Raw genomic sequence first — 19,583 nt, forward strand, 5'->3', positions numbered from 1 at the left:
AAATTTCTCACAGTTCTGGAGGCTGGGAAGTCCAAGATCAAGGTGCTGGCAGATTCATTCTGTTGAGGGCCGGATTTCTGGTCCACAGACAGCCATCTTCTTGCTATAAACTTACCTGTGAAAGAGGCAAGGGAGCTCTCTGGTGTCTCTTTTTTAAGGGCTCTCATCCCATTTAGTAGGGCTCCACCCTTATGATCTAATCACCTCCCAAAGGCCCTACCTTCAAATGTCATCACACTGGAGATTAGGTTTCAACATATGAATGGGGGGGGGCAAACTTTCAGTCTATAGTGCTCCCCATTATCAGTCAGCCTATCCCCAAGAGCCCTGGGCAACCACTTAACTACTTTCTATTTATAGATTGCCTACTGTGGATATTTTCATATAAATGGAACCATACAATATATGCTCTTTCATGACTGGATTATTTCATTTTGCATATTGTTTTTGAGGTTTGTCCATATTACAATATGTATCACTTCTTTATTTTTTTGTTAGTGTTCCATTATATGGAAATAACATTTTATTTATTCATTCATCAGTTGATTCCACTTTTGGCTATTATGAATAATGCTGCTATGAACATTTGTGTACACGTTTTTGTGAGGACGTTTTCATTTCTCTTAGGTATATACCCAGGAGTGGAATTGCTCAGTCATATGGTATTCCTAATTTATATTTTTGAGGAACTGCCAATTGTACTGCAGTTGGCTACACCACTTATAGTACAATTGGCAGTGAATATTTCAATTTCTCCACATCCTTATTTGTCTTTATTACAGCCATCCCAATGGTGCAAAGTGATATCTCATTGTGATTTTGATTTGAATTTACCTAATGACTAATGATGTTGAGTGTCTTTTCATATTATCCATTCACATACTTTTCTGGGGAAAGATATCTATTTGGATCCTTTGCCTGTGATTTAATTGGCTTGACTTTATTGTTGAGTTGTAACAGTTATTTATAAACTCTGGATACAAGACGTTTATCAGATATACGATTTGCAAATATTTTCTCCCATTCTGTGCATTTTCTGTTCATTTTCTTGGTCTCGTTTGAAGAAAAGTTTTTAATTTTGATTAAGTTAAATTCATGAAATTTTCATTCATTTGTGCTTTTGTGCATCATAGCTACAAAATCACTAACTCAAGGTCACGAAGATTTACTATTTTGTCTAGGAGTTTTCAAGTTTTAGATATTCCATTTAGGTTTGTGATCCATTTTGAATTAATATCTACATACGATGTGATATAGGGGCCCAACCAGATTGTTTTGCATGGAGATAGCCAGATGTCCCAGCCCCCCTTTCTGAAAAGACTGTTCTTTCCCCCATTGAACTGTCTTGGTGTTCTTGTTAAAAAACAAATTGACCCTAGATGAATGGGTTTATTTCTGGACTCTTGGTTCTGTTCCACTGATCTATGTGTATCCTTACACCATTAAACAGTATCTTGATCAGTGCAGCTTTGTATTAAGCTTTGAAACAGGGAAGTGAGGTTTCCAACTTTGTTCTTTTGCAGTATTATTTTGGTTATTTGTGGCCCCTTGCATTTCCACTTGAGTTTTAGGATCAGCTTGATTATTTCTAACAAATGCCAGTTGGGGTTTGATAGGGATGCACTGAAACTATATATCAATTTAGGGAGTACTGCTACCTTAGAATAGTCAGTCTTCGCATCTATGAGCATCAAATATCTATGAGTAAAAAAATGCATTAGATGCAGTTTTACTTTCTTTAAATAATGTTTTGATACGGTGTATTACATTGATGTTAATTAAACAACCTTGCATTACTGGGATAAACCCAAGTTGGTCATGGAGTATAATTTTTTTTTTATATATATATTGTTGGATTTGATCTGCTAGTATTTTGTCAAGCATCTTAAATGTGTAGATTTCTTTTTTAAATCAGATTTGGGGCATTATCAGACCTTATTTCTGCAAAGTTTTTTCTGTCCCTTTGTCTCTTCCTCTGATATACCCATGAGTGTGTTTGTGTGCTTAATAGTGTAAGCACACATTTCTCGAAGGCTCCGTTCATATTTCTTCACTCTTTTCAAGTCCAGAATTTCCATCTGGCGTGTATATATGTATGAACTCTATTACTGATACTCTCTTTGTGATGAGACATTGTCATCATATAGTCCTTTAATTAATTAAACATGACTTTTTAATGCTCTTTGAACATATTTATAGTAGCTACTTTGAAGTCCTTATCTATCAAGTTCAACATCTGATCCCCCTTAAAGTCAACTTCTACTGTCTTTTCCCCCTATGTATGGGTCACATGCTCCTGTTTCTTTGCATTTCTTATAACTTCTTATTAATTTGAACAATTTAGGTAATATATTGTAGCAGCTCTGGACACTGATTGTTCCTGCTCCAAGATTTGCTGCTGTTTAGTAACTTGGCTGGACACCATCTGTCAAGTCTATCCCCCCCCCCCAGTGTGCCGCCTCTAATGTTCCTGTTAGGATTTGTTATTATCTTTAAACCTGGCTTCTTGAGGGTCATCCCTGGGTCAGTAATTTAGCAGTCAGACACTGATTGATCTGAGTTGTGCTTAAACCCTTGAATCAGTAAGGTTTTCACTTTTTGTTGTTTTAATCTGTGCGGCCTGGACACTGCTTTCACACTTCAGGGACTTTACAAGTTTGTCACACATTTAGTCAAGGACTAATAGCAAAGCAGTTTCCTCTCCAGTTGCTCCTGCATGTGGCATTAGGCATGTACACATTCTTCCATATCACCAGGCCTCCTTTGCGCTTTCTCTGATCTCCCTACTAAACTTCTGGCTACTCTGCCTCTATTAGTGTCATACCACTCTTTTGGACTCCACTGATTTTCATTTTGGACAATTCCTTGGAGGCATAAATTGTTCCACAATAAAGTTAGGCCCCTCGGGCAGGGCCAGCGTATTGCCAGTCTTTGAGGTTTTCTCTGACCATCTCCTAGGCAGAACCTCTGTTTTATGCAACAGTGTCTAGGAGACATGGGAGCTGCCACTTGGCTGCTGAGCCCACTGGAACACCTCTTCTGTAACTCAGAGTTGGGTGGGTGTTTGGGGTATAGCCTCTAGCTCAGAAGTCGTTGCGTCCTACTACTATTACTAGTTCTACAGATTTTGAATAAATGGTTTTCAATTCATTGTAAATCATTTTATCATTCTCCAGAGACTCTGAATGATTGTCTTTGCGAATTCTGACCAAGTAGACAGATGTTTCTCTGGGGAGAGGTTCCACTGAGATCTGCACATTATCATCTAGAAGTCCTCTGCATCAATTTTCAACTGACTACGCAGAAATGGGTGATCAACTGTATGTATTTAACTTAGTCCACAAAGCTGATTATAAACAGAAAAATGAATTTCTAATTTTTAAGTTGAAATTAATGTCTAACTTAAAAAATTATATACTTTATTCTTCCTCATTACCCCAGCATGTAAAAAATTCAGTATTGTTCAATTTCATACATGATTTAACTGTGCTATTGTATTCAGGTGGAATACTCATAAATGCCCAGGATGTCGAACTATTACACAGGTCCTTATACATTTATACTTTCAGCATTTTTTCAGAAAGGCTCAGGTAACCTCTGTTCACCAGAGGATACAGTTTAGAAAAGGCATGTTACCTCGGTAAGCTCCTGCTTTCTGGGATAGACAGTCTTCAGCTTAATTTCTGTAAGCTATACTTTGATTGGATATACTCCAAAGTTAGGAAACATTTTTATATCATTTTCCCCTTTTTGGCTTTTCAATGAAATTTCAGATTTTCTATCATATTATATGCCAAACCTTTGAAAAACAGACATTAAAAGCTAAATTTTACCAAAGAGGGAATGAAGAGGAAAAGTGCTTAAGTGACTTCCAAAGTCGTACAATTCATTAACAACAAGCCTAGAACTAGAAGCAATGGAAGGACTCCTTGACATCCAGCCTTCAGCTCTGTGCACCAAATCTAGTTAGATAAACTAACATTCTTCCTGGAAAGCTGAAAAAATTGGTTTTACTGGCATATACTTAAAAGTAGACTTCAATTCACATGTACTATTATGCTCCTTGGGAAGATATCCTTTTCTGAATATTACAAAAATAAAACATTGGTAATTCAGGTCAACAATATGTTCTGTTAAACACTGTTGCCCATTGTCTTAGTCAGATCAGGTAGCTATAAAAAAGCTGCCATAGACTGGATGGCTTTAAAAAAAAAAACAGAAATTTATTTCTCACAATTCCGGAGGCTAGAAGTCCAACATGGTGGGTTCCAGTGAAAGCCCTCTTCTTAGTTTGTAGACAGCTGCGTTCTTGATATTTCTTCGCATGGTGGAGAGAAAGGTCGTATTTTTCTTGCCTCTTTTTATAAAGACATCAATCCCATTCATAAGGGCTCCACCTTCACGATCTAATTACCTCCCAAAGTCTCCACTTCCTCATACCATTACACTGTGGGGGTTAGGACTTTAACATATGAATTTGGGGAGACACAAACATTCAGCCCACAGCATTCATATTTATTAGAAACAGAATTTTTAAATGATTCTATTTAAAAACCTAAAAGTTTAATAAAGTGAAAAGTAATATCAACTGAAATCTTAAAAATACAGAGAGTGCCAAAAAATGTATACACATTGAAAGAAAGGAAAAAAAAAACTATTAAAATTGTAATAATATATACCAGTAACAAAAGATGAATACAAATCATGCGTATACATTTTTTGGCACCCCCGGTATTAATACCAATTTTAGAGATTTTTTTCTTTCTAGTAAACCATTTTGTAATATAAAAGGTAAAGAGAAAATTTCTACTATGTTAATAAAAGTTATGTGAAGTACCACAGACTGAACTACTTTTCTTTCCAGATCATCCCCAATGCCAAGGAAGAAGTTACGATAAAATGGAAAACAAAATGTTAGAAATCTAATAACAACTTTAGCATTGAACATTAAGTGAACATTTATAATGTCAACAATTTTGCACAAATACTAGGTAAACAAAGTATTATTTGTGTACAATTGGGATAATAAATCAAGTTTTCTATTTTTTTCTAGACATCTTTTCCACCGAAGCAAAATAGCTATTCTTATATAAACCTTGTTTTACTTTGCCCCAAAGAGTCTTCCAAAAAGAGTTTTCAAATAACTAGAGGTTTGGTCTATTTCTATAGCCATATGTATAATCTCAAGTGAGTTAAAACATTGATCAAGGAAAAACTGGGGCAAAAAGGTGCCCAGGGAATAATTACTGAACAAATGACAAACCTAAGGGAACTTTTTTTTCTTGTGGAACGTAAACTTAAGTTTAGAAAAGTTTCTTCAATAATTTGAAGATTGTTAGGTGTTAAATAATCAGATCCCTTCTCACAAGTGAAAGTTCTATATGACCTTAAAGATCAAAATATCACGTTCTGAAAAACAAAATGGAAAGTTATTTGGAGTACAAACTTAACCAAAGAGAACTCTATATGAGATTACCCATTGCGGAAGCTATCATATTTGTTTCGAAGCAACTAAAGTTTGCCGTCAACATACCACACCATTAAATACTTTTTGAAATGCCTCCTTCACTTGGCTTCCAGCAAAGCGAAGCCTGACTTTTTTTGTAGCTCACTGGAGGGTCCTTCTCAGTATTTTGCTGGTTTCTCCTCTACATCTTAAGGTTGGCACACCCCAGGGCTCAGTCTTTTGTCATCTTCTCTTTCCTAGTTGCACTAAGTGAGCTCATCCAATGTCATGGCTATTCCCTAATGACTCCCATATTAATTTGCCAGTTCCCACTTGTACCTTGGATATCCAACTTGGATATCCAACTATATTGAACTGCCTACTCAGCATCTCCAATCTAACATGGCCACAACAGAACTCCTGATTCCACATCTATTCCTCCTCCAAGATACCTCACCTCTGCATCCCAGAATTCACCCAGTTGCTCAAAAACCTAGGAGTCATCCTTTACCGCTCTCTTCCCCTCTCCTTACGTCCAAATTATCAGCAGATGCTACCTTCTCTACCTTTAAAGTAGAGCCTGAATCTACCATCTCCTCCGCCCTCTTCAACCACACTAGTCTAAGACTCTCGCTTGGAACACTAATAACCTAACCGGTCTCTCTAACCCTAAATCCTCTTCAGTCTAACCTTCACCCTGAAGCTCCATGTAGCTAAGTCAAATTATGTCACTCCTCTGCATTCAATCCTTTGAATAGTTTCCCATGACATATCCATACCAAGCTGTAAGGACTTTCATGAACTATCCTCTGGCTTTCTCCCATTTCAATTCTTAACATTCTTCTCCCTTAATCACTATGTTGTAACCTTAGCGGCCTCTCTGCTATTCTTCAAACAGGCCAAGTAAGTTAACATTTTTAAGCTTTTTCACTTGCCTTGAAGTCTTTCCAGAATGTTTTCCCCAAAGTCACATGGTTCATACACTTATTTCAATAGGGCCTCTGCAAATGCCACCAGCTCAAACAAGCCTTCTTTAACCATCTTATCTAAAATAGCGATGCTCTTAACATTCTGTCTCTATTCCTTGCCTTTTCTTTATAGCATCTGATATTACATGTTTATTTATATTTTTATTGTCTGTCTTCTCCAATAGGATATAGTAAATTCCACAAAAGCATGTACTTTGTATTGGCCACAGCTGTATAACCAGCACACAGAAGAATACTTGGCACATAGTAAGCTCAATAAATATGCATTGAATCTGAAAATGAATGAATAAATGGGATTCTATTCTGAGCATTATCAAGTAATGTAGTTTAGGGTTTTATTTTGCTTTGAAGCAGAAAAACAAAACAAACAAACAAACAAAAAAAAAGCAAAAGAACCACAAGAATGTGCCCTTAAAAACAAAAATTCAGCTTGATTTCTCTCAAATGATATGAATTTTATTAAAAGGGGGAGAGTTACTCAGTAGCACTGAAGCAAAATTTTATAGTAAGTTTTCAGCAAGCTATTTTAACTATTATATTTTTTTAAAGCTTCAGAATTATCCCTGAAAATAAAGTTGCAATTAGTTTATTTGTGCCTGAAGACTTAAAAAGTGGGATATATACATATATTGGTATGCACACAAAAGAGAGCAGTTTCATGAAATAGTAATGTCTTGATTATTCCACAATTCTCTCTCTCCTTCCTTCTCTCATCAATTTGCTACCAGTGAAGGCCAAGGACTCTACCAATTACCTAAAGCTACCTTTTAGAGTTAGAAATGTATCCTGTTAACTGGGTGTTGGTGCAGTTATTCACAGTAAGAAAAACGGCAATACCCACAGAGGTTTCACGAAGGCAGCAGAGTATTTTGCATGAACATGTCTGTGGCTTAACTGCCACTGTATTACCTGCTCTCTTCCATCAGCGCAGTTTACATTCCACAAGAATTTAAAAAACCCCAGCACATAACGATGTATCTCTTGATATATAATTTGGTGAAAGGCAGAGCTTAATGATGAAATCATTTTTCACTAGGGGGCTAAAGACTCTAGATCCTGAAAAACAAAGTTAACCATATTGAAGCTCTCCTGAGCAATGGACAGAAGGCTAGTCCAAGCACTCCCTGAGGATGTCTGTTGGTGAAAAGAATATGGAAACTCAAGTTGAGCCACTTGGCCTCTCCAGCAACATGGAAGGAATTTAGTCCCGTATGCTCTGTTTATTTCTATCAGCGGGCGTTTCATGTCGATCATGGGGTTTATGCTCTCTGATCAGTGGACAGAAGAACGGTGGATACTACTTCTTATGAAAAGTTTCAAGCCTTGTAACCCCTCTGAAAATAAATAGTCCAAATACCAGTTCCATTTCTTTCCCTGTAGGCAAAAAAAGGGGATAATTACTTATCAAACATTTACTATGCTTATTGTCTACTTCCTCTTCTTTGCCAAGGAAAGGCCCCCGCACCCTGGATTCACACGCTGAGTTAGCTCGGAGGAGACAGGCTCATAACTGAAACTTGGTCACTACGTAACATTCAGACCAGAAAGTACCCAAAGTTGAAGGGCTAAACATTCTTTTACTATATTGGCAACAAAATGTAGCTGTTCAACTGAGTAAGTATTGTGAAATGGAAATGGGTCATTACGCCCACCCACCGTGAAATAGGTAACACAGGAGCAGACATTATTATATTACTGCCTATGTTAAACATGTACACATCAGGGTTTCTATGATAATGAGACAACTGTGTATGCTTTTGTTAAATTGGCCTTATTATAGTCACACTATGAATACATGCAACTGTATTCTACAATGAGACACATGGTAACAACAAGAGCCAAAACCATGCATAGTTTTATCTTTAGAGAAGACTGTAGAGGGTATGTGTCAATAAATTCACCTAAAAGTCACTGGAATAAATTCAGAAGGCAAACATTTCATTTTGACTTTGTGGAGGCAGCAGACTTAAGATCTGGGAAAAAGTGAAGGTATAAATTCTTTTGATGATATGAAGCTGTATGAATTCCCTGTAAAATAAATGTATTTACCTGAATAGAGCTCACGTCTACTGTCCTTTCTTCTGGCCATTCCTTTAAAAAAAAAACAACACACACACACAAAATAAGGAAGGGTGTCCATATGGGGATAGAAATATTCGGTTAGCAAAAATTACCAGAACACTAAGATGGCTCTTTACTGTCTGATTCATTTGCTACATTCTATTCCTACCATCAGTCTTGGATTCCTTTTGAATAAACACACACCATAACCTTCCACATTTCTTCCTAGAAGCACAAACAGAAGACAAGTAAAACCACAGTGGATAAAGTGAGCAACATTTTGCTAATCTATGGCCTCACTTTGTAAAATTCTGTGTTCAGCCACTGGACGGTATAAGAATGGAAGGTATAAGAGAGAAGTCTTTTTCAGAGGAATAAGATACCCGAACTGAGTCTTGAAGGAAGAGGAGGAAGTCTGGTGAGGGGCAGTCTGTGTAAATAGTAGCTATAAAACTGTAATTCTTTATGAGAACTCAGGCCTAAGTGACCCCATTTATTCCCTGGCCTTAACTATCACCTACTGTATTTCATTGAAAAGCTGTCAATTCTTACAAACAGTTTTTATTCATTGCTAAGAAAAACCTGCCTATTAAATTATATATAACACAATGCCTTTTCAACACTTAGAATTTTTTAAAATTTTATAATGACTGCAAGATGTAGGCAGATTATGATCATATATCATTTTTATAAACATGAAATGGTAAATATATACAAAATTAGTGGTGAAAGTCTTTCTAAAACTTCACATTTCGAATCCAACTCGTCTGAATTACTTTTCTGCTACTTGAGTTTGAATATCTCTGCGTGTTCACAAAATAGCATCATCTGTGCCAGAGTGTGGATCATGCAGCATTTCTTAAGAGAACTAAAAGTTACTGGTGCTGGGGTGCCAGTTACATAAAGCTAATCGGCTTTTGGTCCCTGTTTCAAAAAAAGTCCACAACATGTATCCTTCCCTCTCCTCTTCCTCTAAGTCATCTGGTTTCTGAGACTTAAAACAGTGCTCCAATACTGTCTCTAACAATTTTCCCCAAGCTGCTGACATCCATTGTGCAAGGTCTAATTCTGCTAATCTGCCTGAGCACTCTCAAAAACTGCAAATGACACCTACAGCATTGCTGCCTGGCTGACATCAATCAGAAGATGAGATGCATCCAGATCTCTGAGACGTTAAAAAGTAAAAAACAAAGTATGTTTTTGGAACTGATGAACTATTGTCCAGGCTGATGAATTCCGTATTTATTTCTCTAGTTCCAACCTCTCTCCTGAGCTCCAAGCCCCCATTTCCAACAGCCCACTTATATTTCTTGAATGTCTTAACAGGCATCTCAAGCTTAAGTAGGTCAAAACAGAACTTGATTCTCAACTTGCCTTCCCAAACAACCAAAATAACCTCTCCTGTTCTTTCATCAGTATTCCTCTTATTAATAAACGAAACCACCCATCAACCCAATTGCTCAACTCAAAAAACTCAAAAGTCCTTTTGTTTTCCTCATCCCCACTTCTAGCTAAGCTATCTTCAAGTCTTGTCTGTCCCACCTCTGTACTACGAGTATGTCTCACATCAGTCCACTTCTATGCATGTCTGCTACCACCACTCGGATACAAATCACTATCAGTGTCTCTTATCTAGACTCCAACAGCCTCCTAATTGGCGTCCCTGCTTCCACTCAGGCCTCCCCTTAAAACTATCCTCCATGAAAAAGCCAAAGTGATCTCTACTAAACATCAACTCAGAACATACTACAACCCTGCTTAAAAATCTTTTAATTGTTTCCCCATGGCACTGCTACCAGATTTGTAAGGTAGATAGCCCTGCATCTCTCCAACCTCACGGCATTCCATTCTCCCTCTTGCTCCTTAACCATCAAGTCAAACTGTACTTCCTTTTTCCCTCGAATCCCTTGAGCCCTTGTACTGCTCCCACTGCCTGGAACTCTCTTCTTCCAGATATTCCTAAGCCAGCTTATTCTCATCTTTTAGAAGAAACCTCAGATCAAATGTCGCTCCGCAAAAAGGCCTTCATGAACACCCATCTCTGACAACTCTCCAGTCACTCGCTGTCTCATCCCACCCTATTTATGACCTTCTTAGCCTTTCTCAAAATTTAAAATTATGTTTACTTATTTCATTACTTGCATGGTGTTTATTTTCATCAGGTGTTTAAACTCCATTTGGGCAGAGATGGTATCTATCTTCTTAAGTACTGTATTCCCAATGCCAGAAGCATAGTGGACACTAAATAAGTATTTGTTGAATGAGTAAACAAAGAAACAACTAGTCATTAATTCAACGGGAATTTATGATAAGAAAACCTAGAGCTTCAGAATTTCCTGAAATGTAAGCTCTACAAATGTTTGAAATATTTCAACTCATTAAATGAGCTGAGCTCCTTGACACTGAGAACTGATTGGCTAAATTAAATTTACTGAATTATCTCTAAAAATTTGGCTAATTTGAAATATTTACAGTGTGATAATTCAGTAAAATAAAACTGTCAAAATTAAATCATACTAACATGATAAGTATCGGAGGTTATTTTTACCATCTCAAAAGTAAGATACTTAGATAATAAATCATTAGTTGGTGATAATTAGGGCTCAAAAGGCATTCTTTTTTAAAAAAGATTGGCATTAAAGTCTACTTTCAGAACCACATAGAAACATCATCAATTATAAAAATGGCAGTTTCACCTTCTGCCAAATGTGTTCTATGCCACTAGAATTTAACCATCCAGAACCAACCTTCCTTAAACATTTTAAAAACTATTTTCTATTTAAAAGAATATATCAATTCTTGATCCTCCAAAACAAGTTTGCTTATCTATATCAAAGTTGATACCATTTACTACTTCAGAGACTGAGTCTTATAACTAAGACACACACACACACACACACACACACACACACACAGTATAGGGAAAAAAACTGACTTATGAAAATCAATTCCACTCTATGATTCATTACATGCTTTTCCAAATAAGAATTGAATGAAACTGTGTTGACAGGGTATGGAGAAATGGGCACCCATTCATTGTTAACGGTAATGTAAACTGGTATAACCTCTACTAAAAGCAATTTGACAATACATAACAAAATTAAAAAGATATACTCTTTTGAAAGTAATTCCACTTGGACCAATTTTATCCAATAGACACACTTGCATGTGTTTAAAATGATGCATATAGTTCAAGAACATTCATTAGAGTATAATTTAATAACAAGATTAGAAACAAATTAAATGCTCAATTATAAATTATATGTTCAACTTATGTTAGATCCATACAATGAAATACTACAGACTTCAACAAGAATGAGGCAGTCCTTTATGTAAAATTATTAAACAAAGCCAAGATATGAAGTCAAAAAAATCAAGAAGCAGAAAAATATGTATAGCGTATAGTGTTGAAAAAGATCATTTACAAAGATGTACACAGTATGCCTCTAGAAGGATATAAGAAACTGAGAGTGGTTATCTTATCATAAAAAGTGCCCACATGGACTTCCACTTCCAGGATGAGGTCATGAGGAGTTCTGTGGACCCATCCCCTAGCAAAATGGGCAAAACTGGCAAAAACAATTTTTAAAAATCTAGTATTTAATGTCTCTGGAAATTGTCCTAAGAGCATATGGCAAATATAAAAATATTTATTGAAGAAAATATACTACAATTCCATAAGAACAGTGAGTGTCTGGGGCATGTGAGCCATGACCGCTCCTTCCTAGTGAGTGTGGCTGAGGGGTCAGGGCTATAAACACCTACATTAAAAATAAAGGACGATCTCAATTCAATAATCTAACCCACTGCCTTAAGAAACTAGAAACAGGAGAACAAACTAAAACTAAAGCAAGAAGGAAGTAAATAATAAAGATTAGAGCAAAAATAAATGAAATAAGGAATAAAAACAGAGTCGCACACTTTCTGATTTCAAAACTTACTAAAAAGTTACAGTAATTAAAACAGTGTGGTACTGGAATGAAAATACAGATCGATGGAATAGAACAGAGAGCTCAGACATAAACCTTCATGTATATGGTCAAATGATCTTTGACAAAGGGTCAAAACAACTCAAAGGAGGAAAGAACAGACTCTTTAACAAAAAGTGCTGGGAAAACTGAATATCTACATGCAAAAGAATAAAGTTAGACCCTTACTTTACACCATACACAAAAATTAACTCAAAATGGATTAAAGACCTAAACGTAAGACTTAAAATATAAAATTTCTAGAAGAAAACAGGGGGAAAGCTTTGACACTGGACTTTGCAATGTTTTCTTGGATATAACACTAAAAACATAAACAACAAAAGCAAAAATAGACAAAAAATAGCCAATGCGACTACATCAAACTTGAAACTTCTATGTATCAAAGGAAACAATGAAGAGAATGAAAAGGCAACCTACGGCGTGGGAGAAAATATTTGTAAATCATGTATCTGATAAAGGGTCAATATCCAAACTTTTTATATAAAGAACTCCTACAACTCAACCAAAAAAATAACAAAAAAACCAAATGACCTGATTTTAAAAATAGGCAAAATACTTGAATAGACATTTCTCCAAGGAAGATATAGACAGCCAATGAGCACATGAAAAGATTCTCTACATTATTAATTAGGGGAAGGAGAATCAAAACCACAAAGAGACACCACCTCACACCCATTAGAATGGCTATTATCCCTCCCCCCAAGAAAAACACCCAGAAAATAATAAGTGTTGGTGAGAACATGGAGACACTGGAACCCTTGTGCACTGCTTGTATAAATGTAAAATTCATATGGAAATTCCTATGGAAAACAGTATGGTGTTTCCTCAAAAAAGTAAAAATAGAATTACCGTATGACCCAGCAATTCCACTTCTGGGTATAAACCCAACAGAACTGAAAGCAAAGACCTGAACAGATAATTTTATAACCATGTTCATAGCAGCATTATTTACAATAGCCAAAAGTTGGAAGTAACCCAAGTGTCCATCAAAGGATGAACAGATAAACAAAATGTGGTATATACATACAATGGAATATTTTTTAGCCTTCAAAAGGAAGGGTACTCTGACACATGCTACAACATGGATGAGCCCTGAAGACATTATGCTAAGTGACATAAGCTATTTACAAAAGGACAAATACTGATGATTCCACTTATATGAAGTACCTAGAGTAGTCAAACTCATAGAGACTGAAAGTAGAATGAAGGCTGCAAAGGGCTATGGGGAGGAAGAAATAAGGAGATATTATTTAGTAGATACAGTTTCAGTTTTATAAGATGAAAAGAGTGCAGTGGACAGATGGTAGTAATGGTAGCAAAACAGTGTAAACATACTTAATGCCATTGAATTATACACTTAAAAGTGGTTAAGATGGTAAATTTTATGCTATGTGTATTCAACCACAATTACAATCTTAAAAAAAATTAAGTAGAGAAAAAGCAATGAAACCAAAAGTTGGTGCTTTGAAAAAGATCAACACTGACAAACCTTTAGCTAGACTAAATAAGCGAGAAAAAAATTACTAAGTTACTAAAATCAGAAATGAAAAGAGGGAAATTACTAATGACGACAGAAAATAATGTATTGTAAAGTATACCAATAAATTACATAAATTATATGAAATGGACAAATTCTAGAAAAAAGCAACTAAATGTTGAGAGTGACTCAGGAAGAAATAAAATATCTGAATACACCTGAAACAAGAAAAGAGGTTGAATAGTAATTTAAAACATTCCCACTAAAAACAACAACAACAGCAAAAAATGTCCATGACCAGAGGGCTTCACTGGTAAAATCTACCAAATATTTAAAGAATTAATCCTTCACAAACTTTTCCAAAGAGTAGGAGAGAGAATACTTCCTAACTTATTCTATGAGGCTAAAATTAACCTGAAACAAAAACCAAACAAAGACACCACAAGGAAAAATCAATATCCCTGATTCTCCACAAACTACTTGGAAATCAAATCTGGCAACATGTAAAGGGATTGCTCTCCACAACCAAGTGGGATTTATCCCAGGAATATAGGGTTGGTTAAACATCTGAACATCAATTAACATAATATACTATATCAATAGAATAAAAGGCAAAAAAAGAACACCATGTGATCATGTTTGTAGAAGCAGAAAAGGCATTTCACAAAATCCAATACCCTTTCATGATAAAAACATTCAACAAACCAAAAATAGAAGGGAAGTTTCTCAACCTAATAAAGGGCATCCATGGAAACTCCTAACATCATACTGGTGGAAAACTGAATTGCTTCCTCCATGATCAAGAAAAGAATAAACTTGTTCATTCTTGCCACTCTTCTTCAACATTCATTGCACCTGAGGCTCTAGGGAAGGCAATTAGGCAAGAAAAAAAGAATAAAAGGCATCCAGACTTGAAAGGAGGAAATAAAATTATCTGTTTGCAGAAGACATAATTTTGTATACAGAAAACCCCAAGGAATCCACTGAAAAGCTATAAAAACTAATGAATGAGTTCAACAAAGTTTCAGGATATAAGATCAATTAACACAAATCAATTGCATTTCTATACAGAAGCAATAAAGCAAATGAAAATTAAATTAATAAAACAACCCCATTTATAATAATGTCAAAAGTAAAATACTTAGAAATAAATTTAATAAAAGTATAAAACTTATACTATGAAAACTATAAAACATTGTTGAAGAAAACTAAAGAAGACCTAAATAAATGGAAAGACATCCTATGTTCATAGATTAGACGACATAACATTGTTAAGACAGCAATGCTATCCAAATTATCTATAGATCCAAGACTTTACCAATCCAAATCTCAGTTGGTTCTATGTAAAAACTGAGAAGCTGATTCTAAAATTCATATGGAATTTCAAGGGACCAAGAATAACCAAAATGACCTTGAAAAAGAACAAAGCTGGAGGTCTCACACTTTCCAATTTCGAAGCTTATCACAAAACTATACCAATCAAGATAGGGTTGTACTGGCATAAGGATAGACATAGATCAACGGAACAAAATTGAGAGTTCCGAATAATCCACACACCTACGATCAATAGATTTCAACAAGTATGCCAAGACATTGTAATGGGGGAAAAAGAGTATTTTCAACAAATGGTGTTGGGACAACTGAATAGTCACATGCAAAAAAAAAAATGAAGTAGAATACCTGTATCACATCCTACATAAAAATTAATGCAAAAATGAATCAAAACCCTATAAGAGCTAAAACTATAAAACTTTTACACAAAACATACAAGTAAATCTTCATGATCTTGGGTTAGGCAATGATTTCTTAGCTATGACATCAAAAGCAGAAGTGAGACATAAACAACCAATTATCCAAAAAGGAAACTAAGAACACAATACCATTTACAATAGTTTTTAAAAGAATGAAATATTTAGGTTAAATATTTCAATATTTAACCAAGGAGATGAAAGACATTTACAATGAAAATTATAAAACACTGATGGAAGAAACTGAAGTATACACAAATAAATGGAAAGATATCCCGTGTTCACAGACTGGAAGAATATTGTTAAAATGTCCAAACTAGCCAAAGCAATGTATAGATTCAATGCAATCTTTATCAAAATCCCAATGGTATTCTTTACAGAAATAGAAAAAAAAATCATAGAAGTCCTGTAACTACAAAACATCTTGGATAGTCAAAGCAATTGTGAGCAAGAAGGACAAAGCTGGAGGCATCATGCTTCCTGATTTGAAAATATATAACAAAGCCACAGTAATCAAAACAGTATGGTACTGATATAAAGACAGATACAAAAACCCATGGAACAGAATCAAGAGCTCAGAAATATATGCCTGCATATACAGTCAACTGATTTTGACAGTTGGGTGCCAAGGGTGCCAAGAATACACAATTGTAAAAGGACAGTCTCTTCAATAAACGGTGCTAGGAAAAGTGGGTATCCATAAGCAAAAGAATGAAGTTGAACCCTTACCTTACACCACTCACAAAAATTAAGTTGAATGGATTAAAGACTTTAAAAAAAAGAAAAAAACAACTAAAATCCATAAAACTGAGAAGAATACATAGGGAAAAGGCTTCTGGACATTGGCCTTGACAATCATTTCCTAGACATGACACCAAAAGCACAGATAACAAAAGCAAAAATAGACAAGTGGGATAACATCAAACTACAAAGCTTCTGTACAGCAAAGGAAAAAAATCAACAAAATGAAAAGGCAGCCACTCTGAATGGGACAAAATATTTGCAAACCATATATATCTGATAAACAGTTAATATCCAGAATATATAAGGAACTCCTACAACTCAATAGCAAAAAACAAATAACCTAGTTAGAAAATGGGCAAGGAAACTAAAGAGACATTTCTCCAAAGAAGACATACAAATGGCCAACAGTAATATGAAAAGTTATTAAATATCACTAATCATCAGGGACACGCAAATAAAAACCACAATGAGCTATCACCTTACACCTGTTAAGATGACTTTTGTAAAAACAACAACAACAACAACAAAGGATAACAAGTGTTAACGAGGATGTGGAGAAAAGGCAACCTTTGTACACTGTTAATGGAAAGGTAAATTGGTATAATTGCTATGAAAACAGCATAGTAGTTCCTCATCTGAAGAAACCCAAAATGGTACTTTGAAGGGACATGTACATCCATATGTTCATTGCAGCATTGTTTATGGCTAAGATGTGGAGGCAGCCTGGGTGTCTATCAGTGGATGAATGGATAAAGAGTAGATGGTACATCTATACAATAGAATATTGCTCAGCCATAAAAAAGAACAAAATCTTGCCATCAGCAACATGGATGGACCTAGAGGGTATTGTGCTGACTGGAGTAAGTTGGACAGAAAACGACAAATGTCATATAATTTCACTTATATGTGGAATCTAACAAACAAAATAAACAAATAAACAAACTCATAGAGAACATTTTGATGGTTGCCAGATGGGAAGGGGGTTGGGGGACTGGGTAAAAAAGAGGAAGGGATTAAGAAATACAAATTGGTAGTTACGAAATAATCACGGGATGTATAGTCCAATTAATATAGTCAATAATATATTAATAACTATGTATGTTGTCAGATGGGTACTAGATTTATTGGGGTGATCACTTCATAAGTTATATAAATGTATAATTACTACATTATACATTTGAAACTAATATTATATGTCAACGGCAATTGAAAAATAAAAATTATTTTAAAAAAGAAAAAAACACAAAGTAGCAAAAGTTCTCATGCTCACTTCGGCAGCACATATACTAAAATTGGAATGATAGAGAAAATTAGCATGGCCTCTGTGTAAGGATGACACAAAAATTTGTGAAGTGTTCCATATATTTTTAAAAAGAAAAAAAAAGATCTAAGAATACCCATAATTTCACAGTTGTAAAATGTAACCATTAAAAATACAATTATTTTTAAAAAAACTAGACCAACCAGATTCAAATCCAAAGGAATTGAAATCAGGATCTTGAAGAGCTATCTGTACACCCAGGTTCACTGCAGCATTATTCACAACAGCCAAGACCAGGAAGCAACCTAAATGTCCATCAACAGATGAATGAACAGAGAAAATGTGGTATATATGGAATCTCATGCAGCCTTAAAAAAGAAGGAAATCCTATCATTTACAACAATATGAATGAACCTAAAGGAAATTATGTTAGGTGAAATAAGCCAAACACAGAAGGACAGATACTACATGACATCACCTATATGATGAAAGTAAAATAATCAAGTTCATAGAAGCAGACAATAGAATGGGTTGTCAGGGGCTGGGAGGAGGAGGAAATGGGGAGGCATTAAAAACCATTAAAAAAAAGCACAAGTGATAAAAGAAAAAAATCTGTAAATTAGAGTTAATCAAAATTATGAATTTTTGTCCTTCAAAAGATATCAACAAAAAATGGAAAAGACAACCCACAGAACATGAGAAAACTTTTGCAAATCACATTATCTGATAAGTGACTTGAATCTAGTATATAGAAATGATTCCTATAAGCCAGTAAGAATAACACAAATAACCTAATTAAAAATAAAGGGTCTGAATAGACATTTCTCCTAAGAAAATGTACAAATGGTCAATAAGTGCATGAAAAAATGCTGAACGTCAGGAAAATACAAATCATAACCACAGTGAGATACCACCTCACACCCACTAGGATGGCTAGAATAAAAAAAAAAAAACAGATAACAAGTTTGGGGGAAGATATGGAGAAAATGGAAACCTCTAACATTGCTGGTAGGAATGTAAAATGGTGCAGCTACTTTGGAAAACGGTCTGGAAGTTCCTCCAATCAAACATAGAGATCCATATGATCCAGCATTCCCACTCCTAAATATATACCCAAGAGAAATGAAAACAGGTCTACAAAAAAATGGTGCACACAAGTCTTTATGGAAGTACCATTCGTGATAGCCAGAAAGTGGAAATAACCTAAATGTCCATTACCTGATGAATGGATAAGCAAAATGTAGCATATCCACACAAAAGTATTTCTGGCAGTAAAAACAAGTGAAGTACTGATACATACTATGACAAAGATGAACCTTGAAAACATTATACTAAGTGAAAGAAGCCAGTCACAAAAAAAACATATATTGCATGAGTCCACTTTTATGAATTTCCAGAATAAGCAAATCTACATAGCTATGAAGTAGATTAGTGTTTGTCTAGGACTGAGGGGATGAAAACACTAGGGAGTGATGATGGCTAAGGGATGTGGGGTTTCTTTTGGGGATAATACAAATATTCTAAAATAAATTGTGATGACGGATGCACAGCTCTGTGAAGGTATTAAAAGTCATTAAACTGTATACTTTAAATGAGTCAATTGCATGGTATTTGAATTATATCTTAAAACTGTTAAAAATGAAGATGACAGAAAAAATTTTAAAGTGCCCCTGTGTTTTATAGGTATATGAAACATTTACAGTAAAATTGTATCATATTTGGTATTTGCTTCAGAATTGGGTGTTGGACGTTATAAAACTGGGTGGGAGCAGAGACCGAACTAGGTGATGGGTATGTGGGAGTTTATTATACTATTCTCTCCACTTTTCTATGTTTGAAATTTACAAAATAAAAAAAAAAGTTTTCCA

The 19,583-nt window shown here is 35.2% G+C and overlaps 1 protein-coding gene across 1 annotated transcript in view; it reads right to left on the reverse strand.

The window, feature by feature from the left end:
* Nucleotides 1–4,942: 4,942 nt before the first annotated feature.
* The window catches only part of CENPI (centromere protein I), a gene marked incomplete at its 5' end in the record, with an annotated part of 55,391 nt that continues 40,750 nt past the window's right edge, over nucleotides 4,943–19,583 (reverse strand). Inside the window, 2 exons of the mRNA XM_081042877.1 lie at nucleotides 4,943–7,809; nucleotides 8,485–8,526. Of these exons, the coding sequence (XP_080899003.1) occupies nucleotides 7,708–7,809; nucleotides 8,485–8,526 (144 nt within the window). The 3' untranslated portion in view covers nucleotides 4,943–7,707. The remainder of the gene's footprint in view (nucleotides 7,810–8,484; nucleotides 8,527–19,583) is intronic.

This window comes from Rhinolophus hipposideros (genome assembly GCF_964194185.1).
Source record: "Rhinolophus hipposideros genome assembly, chromosome: X".
Classification (NCBI taxonomy): Eukaryota; Metazoa; Chordata; class Mammalia; order Chiroptera; family Rhinolophidae; genus Rhinolophus; species Rhinolophus hipposideros.